At 41.0% G+C, this 23,576-nt stretch overlaps 3 protein-coding genes across 4 annotated transcripts; all 3 read left to right on the top strand.

Moving 5' to 3' along the window:
* The first annotated feature begins 1,581 nt into the window (after positions 1-1,581).
* On the top strand, positions 1,582-8,522 carry LOC121612661 (vesicle-associated membrane protein-associated protein B-like). Of its 2 annotated transcripts, none has more exons than XM_041945696.1 (6): positions 1,582-1,868; positions 3,039-3,191; positions 4,438-4,541; positions 5,049-5,129; positions 5,664-5,846; positions 6,708-8,522. In XM_041945696.1, the coding sequence occupies exons 1-6, from the start codon at positions 1,811-1,813 to the stop codon at positions 6,870-6,872; spliced, it is 744 nt and encodes a 247-aa protein (XP_041801630.1). In that variant the 5' UTR covers positions 1,582-1,810; the 3' UTR covers positions 6,873-8,522. The 2 variants fall into 2 exon arrangements, with proteins under 2 accessions (XP_041801630.1, XP_041801631.1); XM_041945697.1 differs by having other exon boundaries at positions 5,715-5,846.
* Positions 8,523-9,538: 1,016 nt separating this feature from the next.
* On the top strand, positions 9,539-14,850 carry LOC121612662 (charged multivesicular body protein 4b). The gene is made up of 5 exons (XM_041945698.1): positions 9,539-9,863; positions 11,565-11,742; positions 12,150-12,264; positions 12,952-13,078; positions 13,528-14,850. Exons 1-5 carry the CDS (start codon positions 9,680-9,682, stop codon positions 13,590-13,592), a joined length of 669 nt encoding a protein of 222 aa, XP_041801632.1. The 5' UTR covers positions 9,539-9,679; the 3' UTR covers positions 13,593-14,850.
* A 957-nt stretch (positions 14,851-15,807) lies between these two features.
* Positions 15,808-23,572, top strand: eif2s2 (eukaryotic translation initiation factor 2, subunit 2 beta). Its single transcript, XM_041946017.1, has 9 exons — positions 15,808-15,923; positions 17,669-17,852; positions 17,987-18,087; positions 18,307-18,436; positions 18,519-18,619; positions 20,146-20,294; positions 20,405-20,461; positions 21,043-21,128; positions 22,169-23,572. The coding sequence occupies exons 1-9, from the start codon at positions 15,909-15,911 to the stop codon at positions 22,342-22,344; spliced, it is 999 nt and encodes a 332-aa protein (XP_041801951.1). The 5' UTR covers positions 15,808-15,908; the 3' UTR covers positions 22,345-23,572.
* Positions 23,573-23,576: the final 4 nt, after the last annotated feature.

Here is a 23,576-nt window from a genome sequence, read left to right on the forward strand (position 1 = left end):
AGGTGAATGTTGCATTGTGGTAAGAATTGTTGCATTGTGTGCACAAGAAGAGGCCTTAGGGATAAGATAAGATAAAACTTTCTTGATCCCACGCCGGGGAAATTAATTTTTTTGAGTTTAGTTTAGATGCATCAAAAGTCACAACCTAGCCCTTACCTTACATTAATTTTCCATGAGAAGTGGAGTACGAGGGGATCAAGAGGAGGCAGCAGTATCTTTTCCACTAGGATGGAAATGAAGCCATTTAAAGAAGGAAGCTCAAAGTAAATAAAGCTGAACTGTGACCTGGAAGAAGTAGAAAAGCACAGCATGCTAACTAATCATGCTTGACACCTGTCTGTGTATTTCATAGAAATAAATATAAGCTTCATCCTCTTATTTACTGCTGTTGTAATGCTCCATTCAGATGCATCCAGAAGTAGACTGCATTTTGATGGACAACATGGCTCCTTCTGTTTGATGTGTCAGCAGTGAAGACGCAGTCGCTATTAAACAAATAGTTCTAACTCTAATGTAGTCGTGCCAAAGGGATTGAAAAAGGAAAACATGTTGCAGCTTTAATTCTATGAAATATGGAATCAATCATGAATCATAACTTCTGTGAACTCACTCCTCAACTCCCACCAGAGGAAAGTGATTGAAACAGGACCTTTACAGACTTCTGACCTAGTTCTTTCATGATTTCTGTGAGACCCTGTGATTGTTAGCCTATCTCTGACACTTACAGAGGGAATATATGATCGCTCTCACGTTCGGACTATTTTCTTTTGGAGATTTTTTGTTTTTTACGGAGGTAGAAAGAGTCAACTGCAGCACTCACCAGAAACTGACCCGTGCCATTAAGAGTTTCACCCTGAAAGAAATGCAGTACTGGAAACCACTGGTGTGTGTGAATTCTAATGTAGCCACAATTTGTCTGTGTTGAACCCTGTTGAGTGTTTAGATGTCAAATTGGCTAAATATGATCGATCTCGATCATCGATGATTACTTTCATTTGCTGCTGTGATGATGGCAACACTGCTTCTTTAAAAACAATACCACTTTAATCTGGTCATGCAAAGTTAGAAAAACCTTAGTGGTAAAACACTGACATAGGCACACAGATACATACATATAGGAACTAAAAAGGGCTTTTCTTAGTATTGTATATGTCCATAGCAGAACAGTTGCTGCTCTTGGGATCATGTCCTCTGGGGGACTGCATTTACAAACTTCCACAAGGTGGATATTTTGAAGGGTGACTCCAGTATATTAGATTCATTTGTGCAACTTTGACTACTCTTTGTTAGTGATCCTTTTGATTTCTAGACATATTTTCTGAGGGTGTTTAGGAGACTATCATTTCTAAAACACTCCAGTCTCCATTCCAGGTTTATGGTCTTCATGACTTCCTGGTTATTTTCCTGGTTATGTTCATTTTCATTAATGGTCTATATCCATTAATGCGCAATTCAGCTTTCAAAGAAGTGGACGTTTTCTTTGTGTAACGGTCAAGAAACCACCTGACATTCCGCGCCAGCCCCGCCCCTCGCATGACGTCGCCCTCCTTCCTTCCCGTCTCTCCTTCCGCTGCTAGCAGAGTTAGCACTAGCAAGTTAGCCTCCAGCAGCTGTCGGTGGCAGTCAGTCAACCAGTCAGTCCGAGTAGTGGTGCATTTGTAATCATCCTACACCTCCTCCTTCCCTCCCGTAGAAAAACCGTGGACGGCCGGGTTGTTTCTTCGGGAGCCAGCTGCGACACCTCTCTGGGCTACTCTCTGCGGTAAAATATTGTTGTCCTCGCCGTCACGACAGGAAGAAGCCCTGGGACATGGCCAGACCAGAACAAGTCCTGGTGCTAGAGCCACAACACGAACTGAAATTCAGAGGTAATGCTGAAGGAGAGGGCAGGGCCGGGGGCTAGGTAGCCAACCTAGAAGCCTTGAATGATAGCCACTGTATCGATTTCTGCATTAAACGTTTGACGTTTGCTAATGTGTTGTTATTTGTTTTAGCTGTTATTAAAACAGACGGATATAGCTAGCTAACTGTAGTCTACGTTGTGCGTATAGCAGCAGTGGCGGTGACAGGTGAAACAACAGTGTGTGCGACGATGCTAACTAGCTAGCTAGGTAGCATTCAGCTAACCTAGCTAGCAAGTCAAACTGTTAGCTGTCATTGCAGCGTCAGGGCAGGCCCGCCGTCCCATTTCTCCAGTTAACGTGTATTCCCTCGTTTGCTCCCCGTGCTTTGTCATTTATCCTCAAACAGCATGTGAAACACTGTGATGTGATCGAACCGGTAATACTTGACATGTCAGCAACAACACTGAGAGGAAGATGATAACTGGCTGCCAAGAAGTGATTATTCTAGCATTTTCTTCGATAAGGGTGTCATTGCTTAGCCCTATTACTATGCTTATTTCACAACACAATAAGCCAACAGGCTTTGATTGAGAGCTTTACTCTCACTGTGCAACGTGAATTCCTTTCCAGCTTTTCTATATCCAGCAGAATGATTGTGAAAATGCAGACTGAGCTGGTGTGGCACGGATACTGGCCATGTTCCGAGATGATTGGCATTCGGTGTGATATTGCTGCAGAAATGGGTCAAGTGATGGGATCAGTCAGTAGTGGGTTGTTCACTGATTGATTATTGCAGAGCTCTGAAAGACAAAGATAACCTAGAAGAAGATGCAAACGCCTGCTCAGTCACTGCAAGTGAGATTGTTTGTCCAACACACATTTCAAAACCAAGGTTCAGCTGTCAGAAGAGGTTGAATAGTCCAGTCTGGAGTCATTAATCATGGTCGGACAGTCTCATGAGTGCTAATGTGAAGGGGATCAACATGTATCTACATACAAGTTATTGGCTGAGGGCGGGGCATGAATATTAAAAGTAAGCGCTTGCACACTGACCTGCTCATTCTGCTGTTTTAATGTTTAATATCCAGTGTTTATGTCCGGCTCTGCCATGCACACAAACATACCTGCACACACACAAACACACATACACGTACACCCTTGAGTCACTATGCTGCTTCTCTGTGTCCCCCTCAGGCCCGTTTACAGATGTTGTCACTGCCACTCTGAAGCTCACCAACCCCACAGATAGAAATGTGTGTTTCAAAGTCAAGACAACTGCGCCTCGCAGATACTGTGTGCGCCCAAACAGTGGCATCATTGACGCTGGAGCCTCCATCAATGTTTCTGGTTTGTAAAAATGTTTGCATCCTCTGTAAACATAGGTGAAAACCCCACACAGTTCTGTCACAGTTCAGACCCACAGTGTGATTTTCACATCTTGTTCAGATAGCTGAGTGATGCTGATACAATCAAATATTTGTGTTTTTGACTCAGGCCTTAATAATGTGATGATCTGTAGTTGCTATCAGTCAACATGTCTAAATTAGGACTCGGTATTTGATATTTGAAGAAAAATCACTACAATTATGGATTGAATGGCCAAGCAGAAGGGAACCAGTTATTGATAATTCACCTAAGAGCAACACTAAAATAAGTTCAGAAAATTGTATCATTTTACTTTAATGCAGGCTATGCTGAGAGGACAGAGCTAAAGTTATATCAGGATAATCAAATGAAACTTGACGAAATCTAGTCTCATATGATTAAATTGAAATTGTTCTAGGAATAGAACAACAACTGCTGAATTTCCAGCCAGCATGTATTGTGTTTCAGCACCAATAAAGAGCCTCTAGCCTCTTGTACCAGTCAGTGTACTGATACAGCAGCCGGCCACTTGAGGTTAGAAATATTGTTGGGAAATCTTCAGAAGGGATATCTGTAAAATCTTTGCAGGTGTTGGGTAACTATAATCTGTATGAAAAGATGAAAAAATACCCACACAATGCTATCCAGTCCCAAATTACTGGAGAATAATAGAAGAATTGGGAACAATTGAAATATGGTTAGGTTGTTAATTTGAATGAATGTCATAAAATAAAAGAAATAATCCCACCTATCATGATGTAGAATTGGTATTTGTATTGAAACTTAAATAATGTCTTGTGGATATTGTATTATTAATTTGTATTATTCAGTCTCCCTGCAAGGTTGCAAAGTGTTTAAGCTCAAAAAGACAGTTTCAGTAACTTCTTAGCTTTTATGTTATATTGATATTTGAATTAAAATGGCCCCATGCTTTTATCGCCTTCATTACTGTCATCAAACAGATCAACTGAATTTCTAACATTCATTACGGCCTGGATCATTATTCTCTTCAGCGACTGAGTAAATGCTCATCTAGGCACAAAAATTAAAATTTCAGGACAAGTAGGCAGTTCATGAGGAGTAAGCAGGACACAGTGTAACCCAAATCATAAACCTGACTGACGTCTTTTCATTTGCTGGTTGTGTAATAGTTGTTATGAAGCGATACAGGAAGTTAGTCATTCCCTAATGTGCTGCCTTTCCATTCTGTTATTGTTTTTGTCCACAGTTATGCTACAGCCTTTTGACTACGACCCCAATGAAAAGAGTAAACACAAATTCATGGTGCAGTCCATGCTGGCTCCGTATGACATGACTGACATGGAAGGAGTTGTGAGTACCAGAGCATTAAGTATGATTTAGGATTATATTCTTACTGAGCCACTCTGTTGGCATCTGTATCTTTGAGAAACCTAGACTACCTCCAGCTAAATTCTTGAATATTGCAGTTTACATTAGCTATTCTAAAACATCAGGAGCAAGCCATACATTTATCATACAAGTCCCAAATCCTGAAAATATTAATTGGAAGATCATTTGTATAATGTTTCCTCTGAATTAGTGACTAATGATAATATGAAAGATACAACCCAGGTTCTAACAAAATTGTGATGCTGTGTTAAATGTAAATAAGAACAAAATGCTTAATTGGCAACTGAACTGTGTTTACTGGCAGCGGTCAAGTCCATATAGTAATATCCTTTATACAGTCATGCGTTTCACAAAGTGGTGAACCTCTGTAAACCAAACTGGTCCGATACTTAAGAATCCCTGTGTGAACTCGCACAGTATTTCCATCCTCATCGTCATTTCTTTTGCTCTTGATGTTCTCATTCACAGTGGAAGGAGGCAAAGCCTGAAGAGCTGATGGATTCAAAGTTGAGATGTGCATTTGAGATGCCTCTAGAAAATGACAAAACTGTAAGTGTCACTCTTCTGTTCAAAGGCATTTGTTCTGCTACTTTGTATTTTTGTATTTTGTATTTCTCTATTCTGTCGCTATTTTTTTCGTACTGCTATTGCCTTTTACATGTAACACCCAAATTTCCCCAGCTGGGGATTAATGAAGTTTTACTCTAAGCATTCAGTCATTACATGTCAGGTGTAGATGCACAAAAGTCATGTTTTCACACACACACACACACACCCATCAGATGTCCAAACTTTGACCTGTAATAGCCATTTTCTATCCTAAAGAATAAAATCAACATTCAAACATCCACATTGTACATTTCCTTAGAGTTTATTTTTCTTTTTTCTCAGTATTTTCTCAGTCTCCTACCTATCAGCAACACACCACAATGTCACTCATTGCATGCTTATTTATTCATTTATGATTTATTTGTACTTTCATCTCACTCCCTTACATGTCTCTGCATGTCTCCTCATCCCCTTCCTCCTTCTCCCTCTACTCTCGCCCCACCGTCCTCCCACGCCCTCACTCTCTCTCCACAGCATGAGAGTGAAAACAACAAAACTGTATCTTCCTCTGCCTCCTCTGTTAAGACTGAGCACTCCACGCTGCCCAAATCGGCCAGCGCCTCGCTGGATGACGGTGAGGTGAAGAAGATCATGGAGGAGTGCAAGCGGCTGCAGATGGAGGTGCAGAGGCTACGGGAAGAAAACAAACAGATCAGGGTGAGACGCACAAAAATGAAAAAAAAAGAAACAATCTGTCTGCATTTTCTTTCAGCCTCGTCTTTTCTACTTCACTTCCTCTAGCAGACACAGGAAGGCAAAAACAGTCGTTTCATTCTTAAATGTGGTGTCTACGGTGTGAACAAAAACAGTGTGACATCATCTGAAAGCAAGTGACAGAGTAAATGATTTTGAAAAATATTTGATTGAAAGCCTCCATAAAAGTGGAGGCAAACATGTATTTTGTGTAGACAAGTGCTGCGCCGTGTGAGACTGACCCAGAAAGCTGTCCCATGTTTCTGTAAAATCATTCTGATCATTGTCTGAAGGGAAAATTATTTACAAATGAGATTTCTTGCATTTGGCAGAACTTAAGTCCAAAGGCTCCTCTCCTCTACCAGCCAGTTTTGCCAAGTCTTTGCAGGGAGAGTAGCTGCTGGCAAGAGCAGAGAGAAGTCATGTTTGAGGGGGCAAAGTTTCCACTGAAATAAATATGCCAGGAAAAAAAAGTTGGTTGTCTGATGACAAAGTTGTCTGTTTCATAGCAAGCGGTTGAGCAGCTCGTCCTGGTAGACCACTCCTCGCTGTCTGGTTGCACTCATTTCAGATGATTGTTGTGCAGTCAGATGCCAGTTCTGTACATTACTGATCATAAATAAAAGATCCATGGCTGAAAAAGAGTTGCTGTTGGCGCCTATGGGAGAAGAATGAAGGGGAAAGAGTAATGTTTCTAAATGATTTCAATTATATTTTTGCTATTTCTCTGCTGTACTTGTTACATGATCAGTAAATACACAGATTCCAATATATGTGTGATGAGCCGTTTTGACTGTTTCTCCGCCTCCTCTCTCTTTCTTCCAGGAGGACGACGGGCTGCGGAAGAGAAAGGTGACCTCAGTGGCCGCCTCTCACTCTTCTTCCATGTCGACCTCGGCCATGAGGGACGAAGGCCTAAGCACCCGCGTCCTGGCGTTCTGCGTGCTCCTCTTTGTCATCGGAGTCATCATTGGCAAGCTGGTCCTGTAGAGACACAGACAGACAGAGCACAGTGACGGACGGATGGCGTGCTCGGGAGGACACGTGTCAATGATGGCAACGAAGATGTCTTCTGGGTTTATGTTGATTTCTCTTTTTTTTTTTTCTTTTTTTTTTAAACATTGAAGGCAATATCGTAATGGTTTGTCTAGATGGAAAATAATTTAATGTGTAAAAAGAAACAGAAAGAAGGCGATCCCAAGTTAAACCATGAGTGCGAGCATTTTTGTCACAGGTCTTGCCTTTCTTTCTTTCTTCTTTTTTTTGTGAAATAATCAGCACCTCTGATCTGTTCTTTCCGTCCATCCCTCCTTCCTAAATGATCTTCCGCAACTTGCACAGGTATCAGTTAGTGGTGTGTGGAAGTGGCTTCATGTTGGCTCAATGTTGAAAGTCTTTCATCGATTCTTTATTAATTTTTACGTCTCCATGTTTGCTCACTCACATTGTCTATAAGAAAGATCTAACACTCCTCTTCTGATCAATCTCTCTTCCACTTATTACTGATACTCTGCTTGGAGGGGTGAACACAAGTGATCGGTGAAAGACTTTTTTTCTAGACTCAAACTCTGTGTATTGTTTTCTAAACAATATATGGTAAAAAATGTGAGCCAGTTGTGTGTGCGTGTGCGTGCATGTGTGTTTTCCCTCCTGCAGGAGGGCTGATGTTGACTGCGTGTGGGTGTTTTTATGTGGAGGAGACCACAAATGGTGAAATCCCAGGCTGTTTTAGAACGAGGGAAGGGGGCTGGTTTGAAGACAGAACTGTCATCTGAACAGATTTCCTGTACGCAACAAAAAACTGGGGGTGTTTGTTGAAAAATCAGACTAAAACTTTTGATCAGTTCAGTCGCTGACCAGACCAAGGAGTTGGTAGGAATTCAATAAATCCAGTTTTGGCCCATTTGTAAAGTTATATCTCAATAAAAATCAGGATTATGATAAAGACTCTATCCTATATAGTGATATGTGAACTACTAATTTAGTTCAAGACATCTGATTTTCGCAGTTAACACTTAAATTTCCTTCCTTTAATTACTTCTTCAGGTTGAGAGGCAGTAGACAAGAAAGAAAAAAAATTTCCCCTACTTCAAGCAGTGAACCTGTCATTCAAAACTGGGACATTTTCAATATATAACATACAGTATGTAACAATAGTTTTGGCCACCTTGTTTAATTTTGCCCATGGAGTATTGTATTTGCGTCCTCTAGTGTATTACAGCAGATGTTTGCGTTTTTTTTCTTATATTATCATGTAGCCACGATGCTTCTGTTGTTTATAATATTCAAATGCACTATATTCAAGTGTCCACTCTGCAGTCTGCATGAAATGACCTGGATTTATTATGATTATTATTATTTTTTGAGTGTTGAAGTTATATTAGCAAAACAAAAAAAAAATACTGTCTTTTCAAAAGGGACCATCTTGAGTCTGGTTTATCAGTTTGTGTGTGTTTTTTTTTTCCTTTCGATTGTCTTTCTTTTGTTCCCTGTTGGGCTCTGGTGGTTGTGAGATAACTGAGACAACACAGCTGTATTATCTTGGCTATCACACCACCATCTAAGCAGGTTGTTTAAAAAAAAAAAAAAGAAAAGAATAAATATCTGTATTTGCCTGAGGGAGCTCGGGGAGCAGAGAAGTGAGAATGTGGGTGGCCGGGAGGAGGACTGACCTGTGAACACACACTACGTTAATGGAAAAAAGAAGGCATCAGCGCTTCAGACCACACATGCAAAGATACAGTCACACAACAATGTAATCACACGGTAATTGGATACTCTTTTGTATGTACATAAAAATAAAAAGACTTAAAAAGATAATGGGCAAAGTTATTAACATACTGTAGTAAAGGAAGAAAATAATTGAACAACCACCATGGATCATGTAGCATCATAATGAATTAAAATACATAAACCCCCAACTGCCTGCTTCTGTGAAAAGTTGAGTTTTTCTTCTCTGTTAGTTTAGATTTCAGTCTTGGAAAAGATTGTAATGTGTGTGTGTGTGTCTGCAAAATTGGTGAATAGAATAGACTAAGGGGTGTAGAACCACTAATCCAATGCTCTTATTGAGGAGGCTATTCAGCACAAAGAAAATGGAAGGATGTCTTAAAATTTTTTAACAGCTCTCAGTGGATTAAAGGAGCACTCCACTCATTTTACTCATAAAGTTCAGTTTATTCTTAACAAGGAGCACAACTAGATGTTGTATAATATTATTTGTGCATGTGGAAGGAGCTTACAAAGGTTATGTCATAATCAGGCTCTTTGAGACTACAGAGTCCTAATAGAAAGACTACAAATCCTGCTGGTAAGTCTTGCATGTCAATGAATGTGAAAGCAACCTTCAGGTATCAGTCTATCTACTGCTTGTGTACGTCGTTCTGCACAATGAACCACAAACATCCAAGTGATCTTACAGCTAGCAAAACATGTTTGAGTCAAGGGGGACATCTGCACCTCTGGACACATAACTGATAGTGATGATAAAGAATAATAATTGTAAAACAAATGAGTTCCAAAAAATACATGAAAAGCGGTCCAGTAAATTTTCAGTGCTCCAGTTGTCCAGCAGATGGCAACAGAGCTCAAATCAGCAACGCCCACTCCTCATCGGGCAACATGACGTCATTGGGCCTTATCCAGGAAGTAGAAAAACATCAACAATCCTTCCAGCTTCCAGGCTAGGGCGAAGTGCCAGTGTAGCCTAGCAGCGAGGAAACTAAGCGTAATTTTTTCGGGTATTTCGCAGATTTGTTTTATTTTTTTTATAGCTAGTGTGTTGTAGCGTCCCAGATATGTCGTTGTTTGGTAAGTTATTTGGAGGAGGAGGAAAAGGAGGAAAGGGACCGAGCCCACAGGAGGCGATCCAGAAACTCCGAGAGACGGAGGAGATGCTAACGAAGAAACAGGAATTTCTAGAGAAAAAAATCGAGCAGGAACTGCAAATTGCTAAGAAAAACGGCACGAAAAACAAAAGAGGTGAGGCGACAGGGTGTATTTTCACGCAGTTTCTACTCTTTATCATCATATTGCCTGGTCAACAACCCTGAGCTAACTGCTAGCACGTTAGCTAAGTTGGCTAACTTTCCCGAGCTGTCCTAACTGTTGGCAGCCTCACAAATATCAGCGTCATTATCACGGCCATGGTTGCCACCCGAGACAAGTAGACGTTTTGTTGATAGTGTGAGAGTTCTGATTATCCGATCATTGATTATCGTTGACATGTTTACACTGAGATAACGCCAGGCTTGTCTTTTGCTAACATATCTCAGGTGGTTTTTCTTTTCGTCTGATTAATCAGTGGCCAATTAAAAATCAAAACACTTAGTTAAAGGTGTGGCAAGCCATACAGCTGCAGTTGGATGTCCTGCTGCAGAGAGACTGCCAATAAAGATATGGGCTCAGTGTTTCAGGACAAGGGTTGAGTGGCAGATGTTAAAGGACTTGATATCACTGTCAGAGAGGTGGGCGTGTTTGCACATTGGACAGAAGTCTGTATAGAAAGCTACAGACCTTCACCTTGTCCTACATCTGTCCGATCTATCATTGTCATACGACTTGGTAATGAGACATTAAATACAAGAAACCTTGATCTTAAAGTTGTTTATAACCAGTAATATTACCACAACCACAGGACCCTAATCAAACACAGACACAACATGACACAAACATTATAAAGATATAGGCATGGTGGAGCTCCTATATAAAAGGAGGAAGTCAAACTTGAAATGTTGTTGTCAAGGTTTACAAATTGTCCTGAGGACGTGAGTAGGAGTATGATGAATGTGGTGGGTTGACTATTGCATATATTATGATTATTGCTTGTGCTAGACTTGGGGCTGACAGCACCGCTAGAATAAAGATCAAGGGGTCACCAAAAATAGTAAAATACATTGTTATAGGACCATGAATATCCATGGTGCATAATCTGGAAGTCTGAGCAGTTGTTATGAAGACACGTTGACTTGCATGAAAGTGTTCATTAAGGGTGAAATACAAGGTCGCAGGGGTGGGGGGTGGGTGTCACCAAAGTCAGTGGCGATCATCCTGCGAGAAGCACAAATATATAAACCAAATTTAATGCCAGCCTGGCCAAGAGTTGCTGAGATATGTTGCTCTTGACTAAAGATTTGGTCAAAAGGAAAAACTGATGGATGGACTGACCTATGGATGGATTTATGTCACCACAAGTGGGGCAAAGAAAACTTTTGCTATTACACTGATAAGATATAAATGCATATTGCTCTGGCCCATCTTAGGTTTTCCATTAAGTGAAGAATGGTACTTGGCTTGAATCCTTTGTGTATGTTTCCTTTAGCGTAATTCTTTACTCCTACGACTCCACAAAGGTAGTCAGAATGAGTCAACCCAGCATCACACTCTCTGACAGTTTCGCTACAGCCTGTCAGGTGCAAGTTAGTGGTTGTGGTCATGTGACCACTGTGGCTGGTTCACCTCTACTTTCCAGCTTTTCCATCTTATCAGCCAAGTGTCAGTCACAAGCTCTAACCAACTGAACTCCTTGTTGATCTAGCTTGTCACTGACGTGAAAGATTAGTGAGTGTGTGTTTTATTTATGATTCCTCTCAGTGGTGGATCACTGTAATTTCACTGAGCATAAGATTTGTTCATATTTGTATTCTTTTCATCCTGACTTCTTCCCTTCTGTCCTCTCCCCAGCGGCTCTGCAGGCTTTGAAAAGAAAGAAGCGGTATGAGAAGCAGCTCGCCCAGATCGATGGCACACTGTCGACCATTGAGTTCCAGAGAGAGGCTCTGGAGAACGCCAACACCAACACTGAAGTGCTCAAGAACATGGGCTTCGCTGCCAAGGCCATGAAGTCTGCCCATGAAAACATGTGAGAGCAAGCACCCAGTCACTGTTTGAGTTCTTTACAATTTGACTGATTGATTGATGTTTATTAGAATATTATTTATGAAGTCTGCTGCTTCTTCATTGCCTTCATGGGACTACAGAGTAAAACAAAAACAGATTTGGTCTGCTCTAAATCAAGTGAAAGTTTATGAGAAATACGGACTGAAAAAATAATGCTAAGAATGAAACAGGAATTCAGACCCATTTCCCTGCTAACATACTTTTAATTTCCATATTAAATGGACAACATCAGTAGTTGCACCCATGAGGTACTTTTGCATTGGTGCATTCTGCATGCATCGCTCCTACTGCCAACTTATCAGTATGTAAATGAGGTTAATGAGCCTTGGTTTTACTCCCATATGAACCCTGCCTTGCTTGTTGTTTCAGGGACATTGACAAGGTGGACGACCTGATGCAGGACATTACAGAGCAGCAGGAGCTGGCCCAGGAAATCTCTGACGCCATCTCTAAACCTGTTGGCTTCGGAGAGGAGTTTGATGAGGTGGGCAACACTTTTCAGATATTTGATCTTTTACATTTGTGAGGTTTCTCTGTGGTATTTTCTAAATGTGATGTGTGATTCTGAACTGATTCCTGCTTTAAAATGGATGGTTATATATCTGCTATTGCCTGGTTTATTTAGAGATTTCCTCTAAATATTGTTTGAGGCTGACGTTTTACACACACCTGAACCAGACATGTTATTGGTTGTTCGTCAAGGACACTGTAGCAATGAAAGATGTGTTGACAATAAGGCTGGGTTAACCTGGTAGAGCAAAGTTCAGTGTCATCCTTGATGCTGTCCAGTTTTGTTTTGTGACTCAACAGGCTAAGCACAGTTTGTTGTGTTTCTGGAGTCATTCCTCTGGCATTAAGGCCAGAATCAGTCTTATTTCTGAATAGTCTTATTCAAAGACCAACTTCTCCACAACTGATGGTATTCGGTCATCCTGGGATAACATGGCAGAAAGAATGAATATGCTCTCTCAAATTACAGAGAGAGTATTACAGTTAAACTCCCAGTGAGACACACAAGATTAGGAACATCTCATACCACGTTTTGAAAACTGAAAAAAAGATGACATATTATATTTAATCTTTATTATTTACTCTTGTTAATATCTTTTGGTGTTGCATGAATTAGTGTGCATTTATACTCATCTTCAGTCGTGATTGCTGTCTTTCTCAGGATGAGCTGCTGGCAGAGCTGGATGAGCTGGAACAGGAGGAGCTGGACAAAAACCTGCTGGAGATCGGAGGGTCAGAGAACGTCCCCCTCCCCAATGTGCCTTCAGCTTCATTACCTTCCAGACCTGGTAAGCTGTTCGAAAAACTGACACAACAACTCTGTGAGCCTCACTACAACATTTATTTATTTTTTTATTTTAAGCTATAAAGAGAGTTAGCCGTTTTGGTTATTCCGAATATGGTTATTCGGTTTATGGGAGAACGTTAGAAGAGAAGATTTAGCCATTTTACATGGGTTTATGTGTTTGACTATTTCTCAGCTCTGCATAGAGGCCAGGTAACCAGACTCCAGGAAATTATCAGTCACGGCCAAGAAATAGTCTAGCACATAACCCTCTGAAAAACTGCAAAATCTTCACGTCTAACTTTGGGTTATAATGCGGTTTGTCACTCAGGAGAACCCAGGTTCTGATCCTGGTCTGGGAACCAGTTGACATCACCGAAACATAACTGTACCAATACATTCACATCTCTCAAAGCTTTTATTTCTGTCCCTTTTCTCTTTTCACCCTACAAGCCAAGAAAGAGGAGGAGGACGACGACATGGAGGACCTGCAGCGCTGGGCGATGGAAGCCATGTAAACCCATGCAGCATCCTCCACGTCATACCTGCATCAAAGTGGGGAGTGAAAGGAGCAGCGGGGGAGTGAATGGACTGATAGGATGTTGTGTATGAGTGTTTTTGTGTATCTGAGGAGAGCTGACCGTCAACTTTATGTAACACTACAAAAAAGCAAAAATGCTGTAGTCTTTCCTTTCCCGACCCCTTCACAAGCATAGACCCCCGGGTGCTCGGCAGAACGAGCCGCTCATGGGCTTTTATTTTTAAGCTCTATCACCGTACCTTGGCAAAGTCATTTAATATATTTAACCTCAATTTTAATACAATACTAGCACTTCATGGTCCCTGTGCTGGGCAGAGCTATTTCAGGACCCACAGAGTTCATATTGAATTGAATATTATGAGCTCTGTGATGTAATAAAGGAGTTTTCAGATTAGTGTTACGGGCTGCATGGCCTTGTTAACGTCACTGGATGAAAGGCAAATCCTCAAAGATCTGTTTCTGACTCATATTTACCTGTATTTGTGGCGTTAAACTCGCTGGATGTTTTGTCCTCCCTTTGACAAATATAACAATCGTTTGCTCTTTATTTTTTTTTTAAATGCTGTTGAAAATAGGTGAACAACTGAGCATGAGCTATGAGCTGTGTGTTTGCCACAGTCCGAACCATTTCTTTTGTTTCAGGCTACGTGCTTTGCCCCCCCCCCCTCCTTTCACCTTCCGTCGTCATTTCAGCGACTTTTCCTTCCCTCAGAGACGTTCTCACCAGTGGTTCTTGTTATTTGGTGTAAATATCCCAAATGTGTCTCTTTTTATATACTGTGTCTCTGCCGTCACTGAGAGGTTCTGTTGAGGTTGTGTGAAGCATGCAACAGTGGGAAATGACAATACGGATTCACAACGCACGGCTAGAGAGATGTTAAACCTGATACACTTTCATCCTTCTCTGTCTGTCTCGGTCCTTCTCATAAAGGTTTTTGTTTCAGATTGTATAACGTTGAAAAAATATTGATAATAATAAACTATTGTCACACCTTATTAACTGCATCTTTGAGGAGCTGGTGGTTTCTAAAAGATTAGATTATAGTCAATCTACAACATCAGCATTTTGGAGTTTAAAGAGTCAATTTCTTTAGTTTTTCAAAGTCATGATGTACATTTTTTACGTAGAAAAAAACCCATAACACAACGACGGATGGACAAGCATGTTTGCATTTCTGTTTTATTTATCCAGATGAGAATATTATTTGCAAAATCATTAAAGGTTTTCAATTCTTTTATTGTAGTGGAAGCTTTATCTTTTCACATTGCTCAGGGTGTCGTGGTTTGTCACCTACTGTGTAAAACTGCTGTGATTCAGAATATAATGAGTTTGAATGTTTCCAAATATATTCAATTTACTAGCAAAAGCAGAAAGTCCTCTCATTCACGCATGACATTTTAGCTTGACAACTGACGACATCTCTTAAGTTTGCCAATTAATTTTCTGTCCATCAACTAATCCATTAATAGACAAACACAGAAAGAAACACAGATGTAGGCCATTGTCTAAACATAAGACCAAACACTTTAGACACCAGCACTGTTCAGTCTCAAGCAACATATGAATTAATACATTTAAGTACACTATAATTGCAAGATGTAAGTAATGAGATCTTAATTACTCATATGGGGACATTGTTAACTATGTTGTCCTGCTGGTGACACTAACTGCTTTTGGTCCAGACATATTTCTTGGTGTTTTACATCATGCTGTGTCCCTTCCACAGTCATTGCTCAAAGAAAAAAACCAAAATCATTTTCTGAAATACAAAGATTAAATTGGCAGGTTCTTGGGTACTAATGAGAGATAAGATGCTTAGTGCTTTAATGTCAGCTATATGTGTATACTGTACATCCTAACAGGTGTGTTGACACTTCTGACAGGTTTGCTCAAAATAGTGTGAGCTGGGCAATAATGACACTCATTGGAGAGACTTACTTTAACATCGGGAGGGAAGAAGGGAATAATTGTGATTATTCTGAATATTCATAATATTCGAAAATCAATTGTTGAGTCGTCCGTTTTCTGTCAAGACTGTGATGAAACACATCTATTTTTCCTCCACAACCTTTATAATAAACTTATTTAGCAACTGTTGTCGTTGTGCAATTTTGCTCTTGAACACTCAACAACTGAATCTCGCCGTCGCAAAGTAATGACGTCTGGTTCTGCCGACTTCACGCTTGCGTACTGCGGATCGAACGCTGATGCAAGAAATTTTCGGCGCAGCAGTGTGGGACTGATCGAGGGACAAAAAGTAGCCAGATTTCAGTCACTTTCCAGCTTGCAATCATGTCAGGAGACGAGGTAAGTCTTCACGGCTTATCCGCTGCTCAGTATGTGTTGGTGTGTAGACTTCTATGGGGAAATTAGGTGAATTATCGGATCAGATCGGCGTTGAGGATGACTTTGGGCCTCGGCTCTGCTGCTCCCCTCCCTGTCCGCACCATCTCTCACATGGCTCCAGTCGAGCTAACATCGGCCCAACCACCCTAAGTGACAAGAAGAAGCACGATACAGTAATTTATCACATTATATCACATCGTATGTATTATTACTAGCCACCGTGGCTCGTCAATCCACCCTGTCACAGCTGTTGGATAACTCGATGTGAAGGGCTGAAGTTAGCTAGCTAGCGTTAGCTCGCTGCTAACCAAGCTGCGGCGCTAACGGTTACCCAGTGTTCTCTAACGTTTCACAAAAAGCTATCAGGGTTTATCGTTAGCTCTGTGTAGTCTATGATAATTGGCTTTAAGCTAAGTCGGAGTCATGGCAGAAACAAATTATGAATTATGCTGGTCTACATTATCGAAATCAGGTAACTATTTTGGATTATTTACCCGTATAACCGTGTGTAGGCTGTAGATATACAACACCGTGACTGCAACGTAACGTTAATGTCCGCACTTAGAATTTGAGATGGCCGTTTGAATGAAAGGAAATAATTTGTTATGCTTTTCTAAATTCTCGTTAGTTGTCCCAATGGGCTCGATGACACAACCAGGAAGGTATATTCATGCTCTGTCATTCAGTTACAACATGTACTGAATTTCAGAAAGTTGCATCAGTTAATAGAAGTAATAACTGTCTCTAGGCGAGGAAGAGAATAACAATGCTACATAGCTAATTAAATGTCAGATAATGTCTCATCTGTATCAACGATATAAATCGATTTGTGCCGTTATTGCTCAAAATGCTTGTTTCTGAATGGCTCGCAGGTGTCTGCTCTGAGGCTGCAACTCAATTATTTTCATCGTAATAAATCTATTATTCTGTTATTTTATTGTTCGGTCGTGTACCCTGTAAACGGACAGAAAGCCCCCCCCCAAAAAAAAATCCAGCACAATTAATCTTCTGTCTGACTGAGTGACTAAATGAACTGATTGTTTCAGGTTTAATCACCTGCTATTGCATTACGCTTCCATTTGTGTCGGTCAGCAGATGAATCGCTGTTTTAAATCAGGGTGAAAAATTTGTTAAATTGCTGGAAACCACAGCAGCTGCACTTGTGTTTAATGTGACCAATGTAATGTTGCCTTTCACTGGTGACACTAACTATGGGTTGAATTGAAGACAGACACAAGTGGTCATGGTATAAAGGTGATGATGCGCTCTGAGGTGACCTGATGTATGAAAATGACCGATTCAGCAGAGGAGATGTTCTTTCCCTCTGTCTCCTCTGGTGCGTTTGTTTATCAGAACACATTGTCCTGTAACTGATAATGATCACAGTGAAAGACACTGTTCAGTGACCTAATGGATGCAACTGATTTGAAGACATTTTACGACAAACAAAGATGTAATACATGAAACACCTGCCCAAAAATGAATATCAATAATCATAGTTCGGACTAGATACTGTAGTCAGCAGGTACCAGTTGACGTCGGCCGGAGGAAAAATGGTCGACCATGCCGAACTGTAATTTTGTCAGATGGTCTCTCAGGTTATTGAAGTACATATTTTTCTCCCATGGGGGGAAAAACCTGATGGAAACATGTCACACATGTAAAAACATGTTGGTTCATTTTTGCTTTTCTTTTTCCCCCTTCAGATGATTTTTGATCCCAACATGACCAAGAAGAAGAAGAAGAAGAAGAAGCCCTTCATGCTTGATGAAGATGGAGGAGAGGGGATGGGAGGAGAAGAGGCTAAAGAGGTGGAGGCGAAGGAGGCAGAACCAGAGGCTGGAGACGACAAGGAGCTTGACCTAGATGATGATGACGGCAGGAAGAAAGGTTAGAATGAAAATAGAGCTCTGACTGGAAGCTCATACTTTAGCTTTGGTGTGGGTACATATTCTTACACCGTACGTTAAGCTTCCAGCCTGCATGAAGCAGGAATTAAGTAGGGTTTGTTTTGTCTTCTCTAGAGCCATCGGATGATTTGAATGACCTGAACTTCTTCAACCAAAAGAAAAAGAAGAAGAAACCCAAGAAAGTGTTTGATAATGATATCGAGGAGGGATTAAAGGTAAGTCTCTGCTCAACCACAACCAGTTTTCCGTCTCTCTCCTCATGCCCTACAGTCTGTGTATTTCTGTCTGTCTGATCATTGTACATCATCATTTCTTGTTCCACTTCTACCGTTGCTTTCCTGTGCTCTTCTTTTTCTCATCTTAATCACACTCTCACACACTTGCTGATCCTCATCCCCTTGCTGAATTTCACTTCTCATTGATCCAAAAATCAGGAGCTGAAAATTGAAGGAGAGCAGACAGAGGTGCTGGAGGAAGACAACCTGGACCTGATGCTCCCCACCAAAAAGAAGAAGCCAAAGAAAGTGGACTTTGATGAGGGAGAGACACTGGAGAAGGATGATGGTAAGGATAAGTCCCCAGATCTTTAAAGTAGTGAACTAAAGGAAGACATGGGTGTCATAATGTTTGTATGATGTGTTTCCAGTGCTGGAGGATGATGAGGGCAAGAACAACGATGGAATCTCATTCAGCTCCTCCACAGGACCGGCCTGGGCCGGCTCTGAAAGAGACTACACTTATGATGAGGTAGGCCAGTGCGCACTCACTCACACACTCAAGACTCGGCCATAAACATCAGTTCACATCAGAGTACAGTACAGGCCAAAAGTCTGGACACACCTTCTCATTCAATGCGTCTTTATTTTCATGACTATTTACATTGTAGATTCTCACTGAAGGTATCCAAACTATGAAATGAACACATGTGGAGTTATGTACTTAACAGGTGAAATAACCGAAAACATGTTTTATATTCTAGTTTCTTCAAAATAGCCACCCTTTGCTCTGATTACTGCTTTGCACACTCTTGGCATTCTCTCGATGAGCTTCAAGAGGTAGTCACCTGATATGTTCTTCCAACACTCTTGAAGGAGTTCCCAGAGGTGTTTAGCACTTGTTGGCTCCTTTGCCTTTGCTCTGTCGTCCAGCTCACCCCAAACCATCTCGACTGGGTTCAGATCCGGTGACTGTGGAGGCCAGGTCATCTGCCGCAGCACTCCATCGCTCTCCTTCTCGGTCATATAGCCCTTACACAGCCTGGAGGTGTGTTTGGTGTCATTGTCCTGTTGAAAAATAAATGACCGTCCAACTAAACGCAAATCGGATGGGATGGCATGTTGCTGCAGGATGCTGTGGTAGCCATGCTGGTTCAGTGTGCCTTCAGTTTTGAATAACTCCCCAACAGTGTCAGCAGCAAAACACCCCCATACCATCACACCTCCTCCTCTATGCTTCACAGTGGGAACCAGGCGTGTGGAATCTATCCGTTCACCTTTTCTGCGTCTCACAAAGACACAGAGGTTGGAACCAAAGATCTCAAATTTGGACTCATCAGACCAAAGCACAGATTTCCACTGGTTTGATGTTGATTCCTTGAGTTTCTTTAGTTAGCTGATTGGTTCTTGCCATAATATGAATTTTAACAGTTGTCCAATAGGGCTGTCAGCTGTGTATTAACCTGACTTCTGCACAACACAACTGATGGTCCCAACCCCACTGATAAAGCAAGAAATTCCACTAATTAACCCTGACGAGGCACACCTGTGAAGTGAAAACCATTTCAGGTGACTGCCTCTTGAAGCTCATCGAAAGAATGCTAAGAGTGTGCAAAGCAGTAATCAGAGCAAAGGGTGGCTATTTTGAAGAAACTAGAATATAAAACATGTTTTTAGTTATCACTTCAGTTATATTCACTGTTTTTTGTTAAGTACATAACTCCACATGTGTCCATTCATAGTTTTGATGCCTTCAGTGAGAATCTATAATGTAAATAGTCATGAAAATAAAGAAAATGCATTGAATGAGGTGTGTCCAAACTTTTGGCCTGTACTGTATATAATTATATAATTACTCTTATATTATGGGCAGTTTGTTCCTGTAAGCCAGAACAAATGTAAGACTGATCTGATCTTTGCATCGCTGGAATCTGGACTCACCCTCCATTAGATGTTTTCCCTGTATTGAAAATCTGAATATTTTTTAAGATCTTATGATGTGAATGTGGTTGGTGTCAACTGCAGTTGGCGTAACTCTTTGTGCCATCTCTGCCTCAGCTCCTGAACCGAGTCTTCAACATCATGCGAGAGAAGAACCCGGACATGGTGGCCGGAGAGAAGAGGAAGTTCGTGATGAAGCCTCCCCAGGTGGTCCGAGTGGGAACCAAGAAAACCTCCTTCGTCAACTTCACAGACATCTGCAAACTGTGAGCCTTGCATAAGTTGACCTGTCACACTGCTACTGTCAATCCTAGTTCACTTTGATAGTCACCCAAAGCGTCCTCTACAAACTGACCTTTCATGTTCTCCATCACAGGTTGCATCGTCAGCCTAAACATCTCCTCGCTTTCCTGTTGGCTGAGTTGGGAACAAGGTATGTTTGGATTTACCATGAGGGAATTCATGAATATAATAATTTAATCATTTAATTTCAGTACCTTGACTTTCAGCTGCCTACATTTGATACAGCACTCAGCTTCTGCATTGAGCTGCACCCCCAAACAAACGTCTGTTAATTTCAGAATGACGGCTTGAAGAAAGACTACAAGCTGGAAACTAGGGGCTACTCATTAGTGTCACAGGAATTGTGCTCTGTCATCAGTGCTAGTGCTATTCGCTAAAGTTATTGATTTCAGCGGAGAAAGGAGGTTTCAGGAAAAAATTTATCAACTCTTAGTTCATCTGGCCTCCGGGGACAGATGAAGTGATCTGTCTTATATGCAAACAGGTAATTTGGTGTTTCAAGGAATCTAATTTGAAATTCATGGTTCTTCCTGTGCAGCTCTCAGGCATACGCTGGTTACCTAAATTGTCACTGAGTTGTCAATACTTTGAGAACCCCTGACGTACAGGAATTCGATTTTGTGTCATTTTTAGGCAGATGAAGCATTTCTATGTGCCCTGATGTGAATGTTGAATTTGTGTTTTTGCTTTGTGCCTTTCTTCTGTTAACAGTGGTTCTATAGACGGAAATAACCAGCTTGTGATCAAAGGCAGATTTCAACAGAAACAGATAGAAAATGTGTTGAGAAGATATATCAGTAAGTAACAATTAAAACTATTATCTATAGTAAACACAAGTCTAACTTGACTATTTTCAAATTGCTTTTGTTTTGTGCATGAACTGTTTGTTTCCACCATACGCACTCAGTGGCTCTCTTCAGCTTTTGGCTGTGAATTTAATTTCACTTAAAAATGGTTTATTCCATTTACAAAGAAAGAACACTGCAACCAGCACAGTTATCAGATATTAAAGCATTTTTGGTGAGTTTATTTCTCTCTAGTTCCTCTGGGATGTTACTTTATAATTTCACACCAACATCTCATTCATAATATAAATGTAGCATAGCTTCTCCATTAGGGGTGGATGTCGCAAAAAGGAAATGTATAAAAACAACTAATTAAAGTCTTATTACAATGAATGATGAAAATAGAGCTGCTATTTAACCTTCTGAATCCCAAGCAGTACCCCAGAACCCCAAATAAGGAGAACTCATAAATATCTTTTGTGTATGCCATAATCCATAAAAAAGACCAAAGGAAAGTTGTATTTATATCATTTATTTAACAAAAATTGGGGGGAAAAAACGCAATCTATCTATGCACCATTTTTCAAATTGTCCACATGTAGAATAAAGTGATCTTGATGAAATATCACTATTATAAGATAAGAGTTGGTTATTTTTTCTGGTGCAAGAGTTTGCGCCGCATGATTTGTGCACGACTGTCAGAAACTCGAAAAGCCCCCAATAATTTCTGGTTTTACCTTCAAAACTTGGTCCAGAATGAATCAAGTTTGCACTGGGTCTTGCTCAGCGCTGCTAAAGGTTTATTAAACTGAACTTTTAGAAAGGTTAGGTTGGCAACAACTTAAAGCAAACAAAAAGTGAGTGACTGATGTGCGTGTGGCCACATTCAGAGAGTGTCCATCGTGAGTCTCAGTGTTATAAGTGCTGTGCCAAATCTGCAGAGTACTCCTTTAATCAACTGCGTTTCCAGCATTTAATGTCTGAGTTTCACACCTTGTACTTCAACCCCTGTGTGTACTGTGGCACTAATAATTGTCTTCTCACCCCTGCAGAGGAATATGTGACGTGTCACACTTGCCGCTCCCCAGAGACCATCCTGCAGAAGGACACTCGCCTCTATTTCCTGCAGTGTGAAACGTGCCACTCCCGCTGCTCCGTCGCCAGCATCAAGACCGGCTTCCAGGCTGTGACGGGCAAGAGGGCGCAGCTCCGCGCCAAAGCCAACTAAAGACCACCGAAACTGGGCTCCCCCTCCTCCCTCGGCCTCCCCTTTCCCCTCTCAGAAGGGCCGAAGCTGGGTTGGACGCCCGCTTGATTCGCTAAAAGGACTCTCTGAATCGAACTGCGGGAGGGTTTGGCTGTTGTTTAGTTGTGTCGTGGCCTGACCAGGCAGAGAGTGAGAGAGTATCTGAAGCTGACAGATGGGGTTCAGGCGCTGTAAGCAGATGATGTGTACCACATACTGTACACTGTTGGATGCATTTGATTTGTTGTCTGGCTGATGAATCCTCCACCTCCTAGTTTTTTTTTTTTCATTTGCTGTGATTCTTGATTCCTGCAAGAACCCCCTGATTTAATATGGCTTAAATCCTTCGTCATTCTTTTTTCTCCCACTTCACACACATCAAATACGATCATTTCTCCGGATAAAGTATACATTTCTCTACCCAACCAGCCAAGTGGTTTCCTCTTAATTTTTGAATCCCACATCGCTTAAACTAAAGGCTGTGTTCCTGTTTCTATTCTGGCCCTATATCATAAAACAACAGTCCAGAATTTTCAGCCCTAATTAATCAAAGCTAAAAATCAATGTCACAGGGCTGGAGTACATACTCCACTCTAACTAGTCTATGACGGGCTCCAAACTCTCTTTTTGATGATTTTATAGCAGGAGATGGCCACAAAGTCAAACAATGAGGGGTTGATAAGTGAGAACACACCCTCTCACTTAAGAATTTAAATAGAGAGGTTGTGTGTGTGTGTGTGTGAGACAGACATAGGAATTATACAGCAGTGAGTGCTTTTGTGGCATTGACGAGCAGTTGTGTACTTCATTATTTCTTTCTTCTTACTTCTGAAGTAAAGATCAACACATCAGACAATTGAGATTCGATTAGAAGGATGTGAAAATTAATAAAATTCATTTTGTGAAGAACAGCAGGTTTCTTGAGCTAGTGCCAGAGTCCTAAAACAAACACCCAAATGCTTCCCCTTAAAAACAGCTTCTGAGCATTCTCCCTGGATCAGTCCCCTCAAACAGGTCGTTATTTTCAAGTGTGATTCAAGACATTGACACCACAAGCTGGCCACAGTATGAAGGATTTCAGTCCAGTGATACTGGATACATATGACATTAAGTCTGTTCTTGTTGGAGAAGGAAGTGGATAAGGTCTGGCTTGAATCATTTTAAAACCTGGTTTTTACAAAAATAAAACATTCTACTCTCTCTCTCTCCATTAC

This window comes from Chelmon rostratus, chromosome 10, assembly GCF_017976325.1.
Source record: "Chelmon rostratus isolate fCheRos1 chromosome 10, fCheRos1.pri, whole genome shotgun sequence".
Classification (NCBI taxonomy): domain Eukaryota; kingdom Metazoa; phylum Chordata; class Actinopteri; order Chaetodontiformes; family Chaetodontidae; genus Chelmon; species Chelmon rostratus.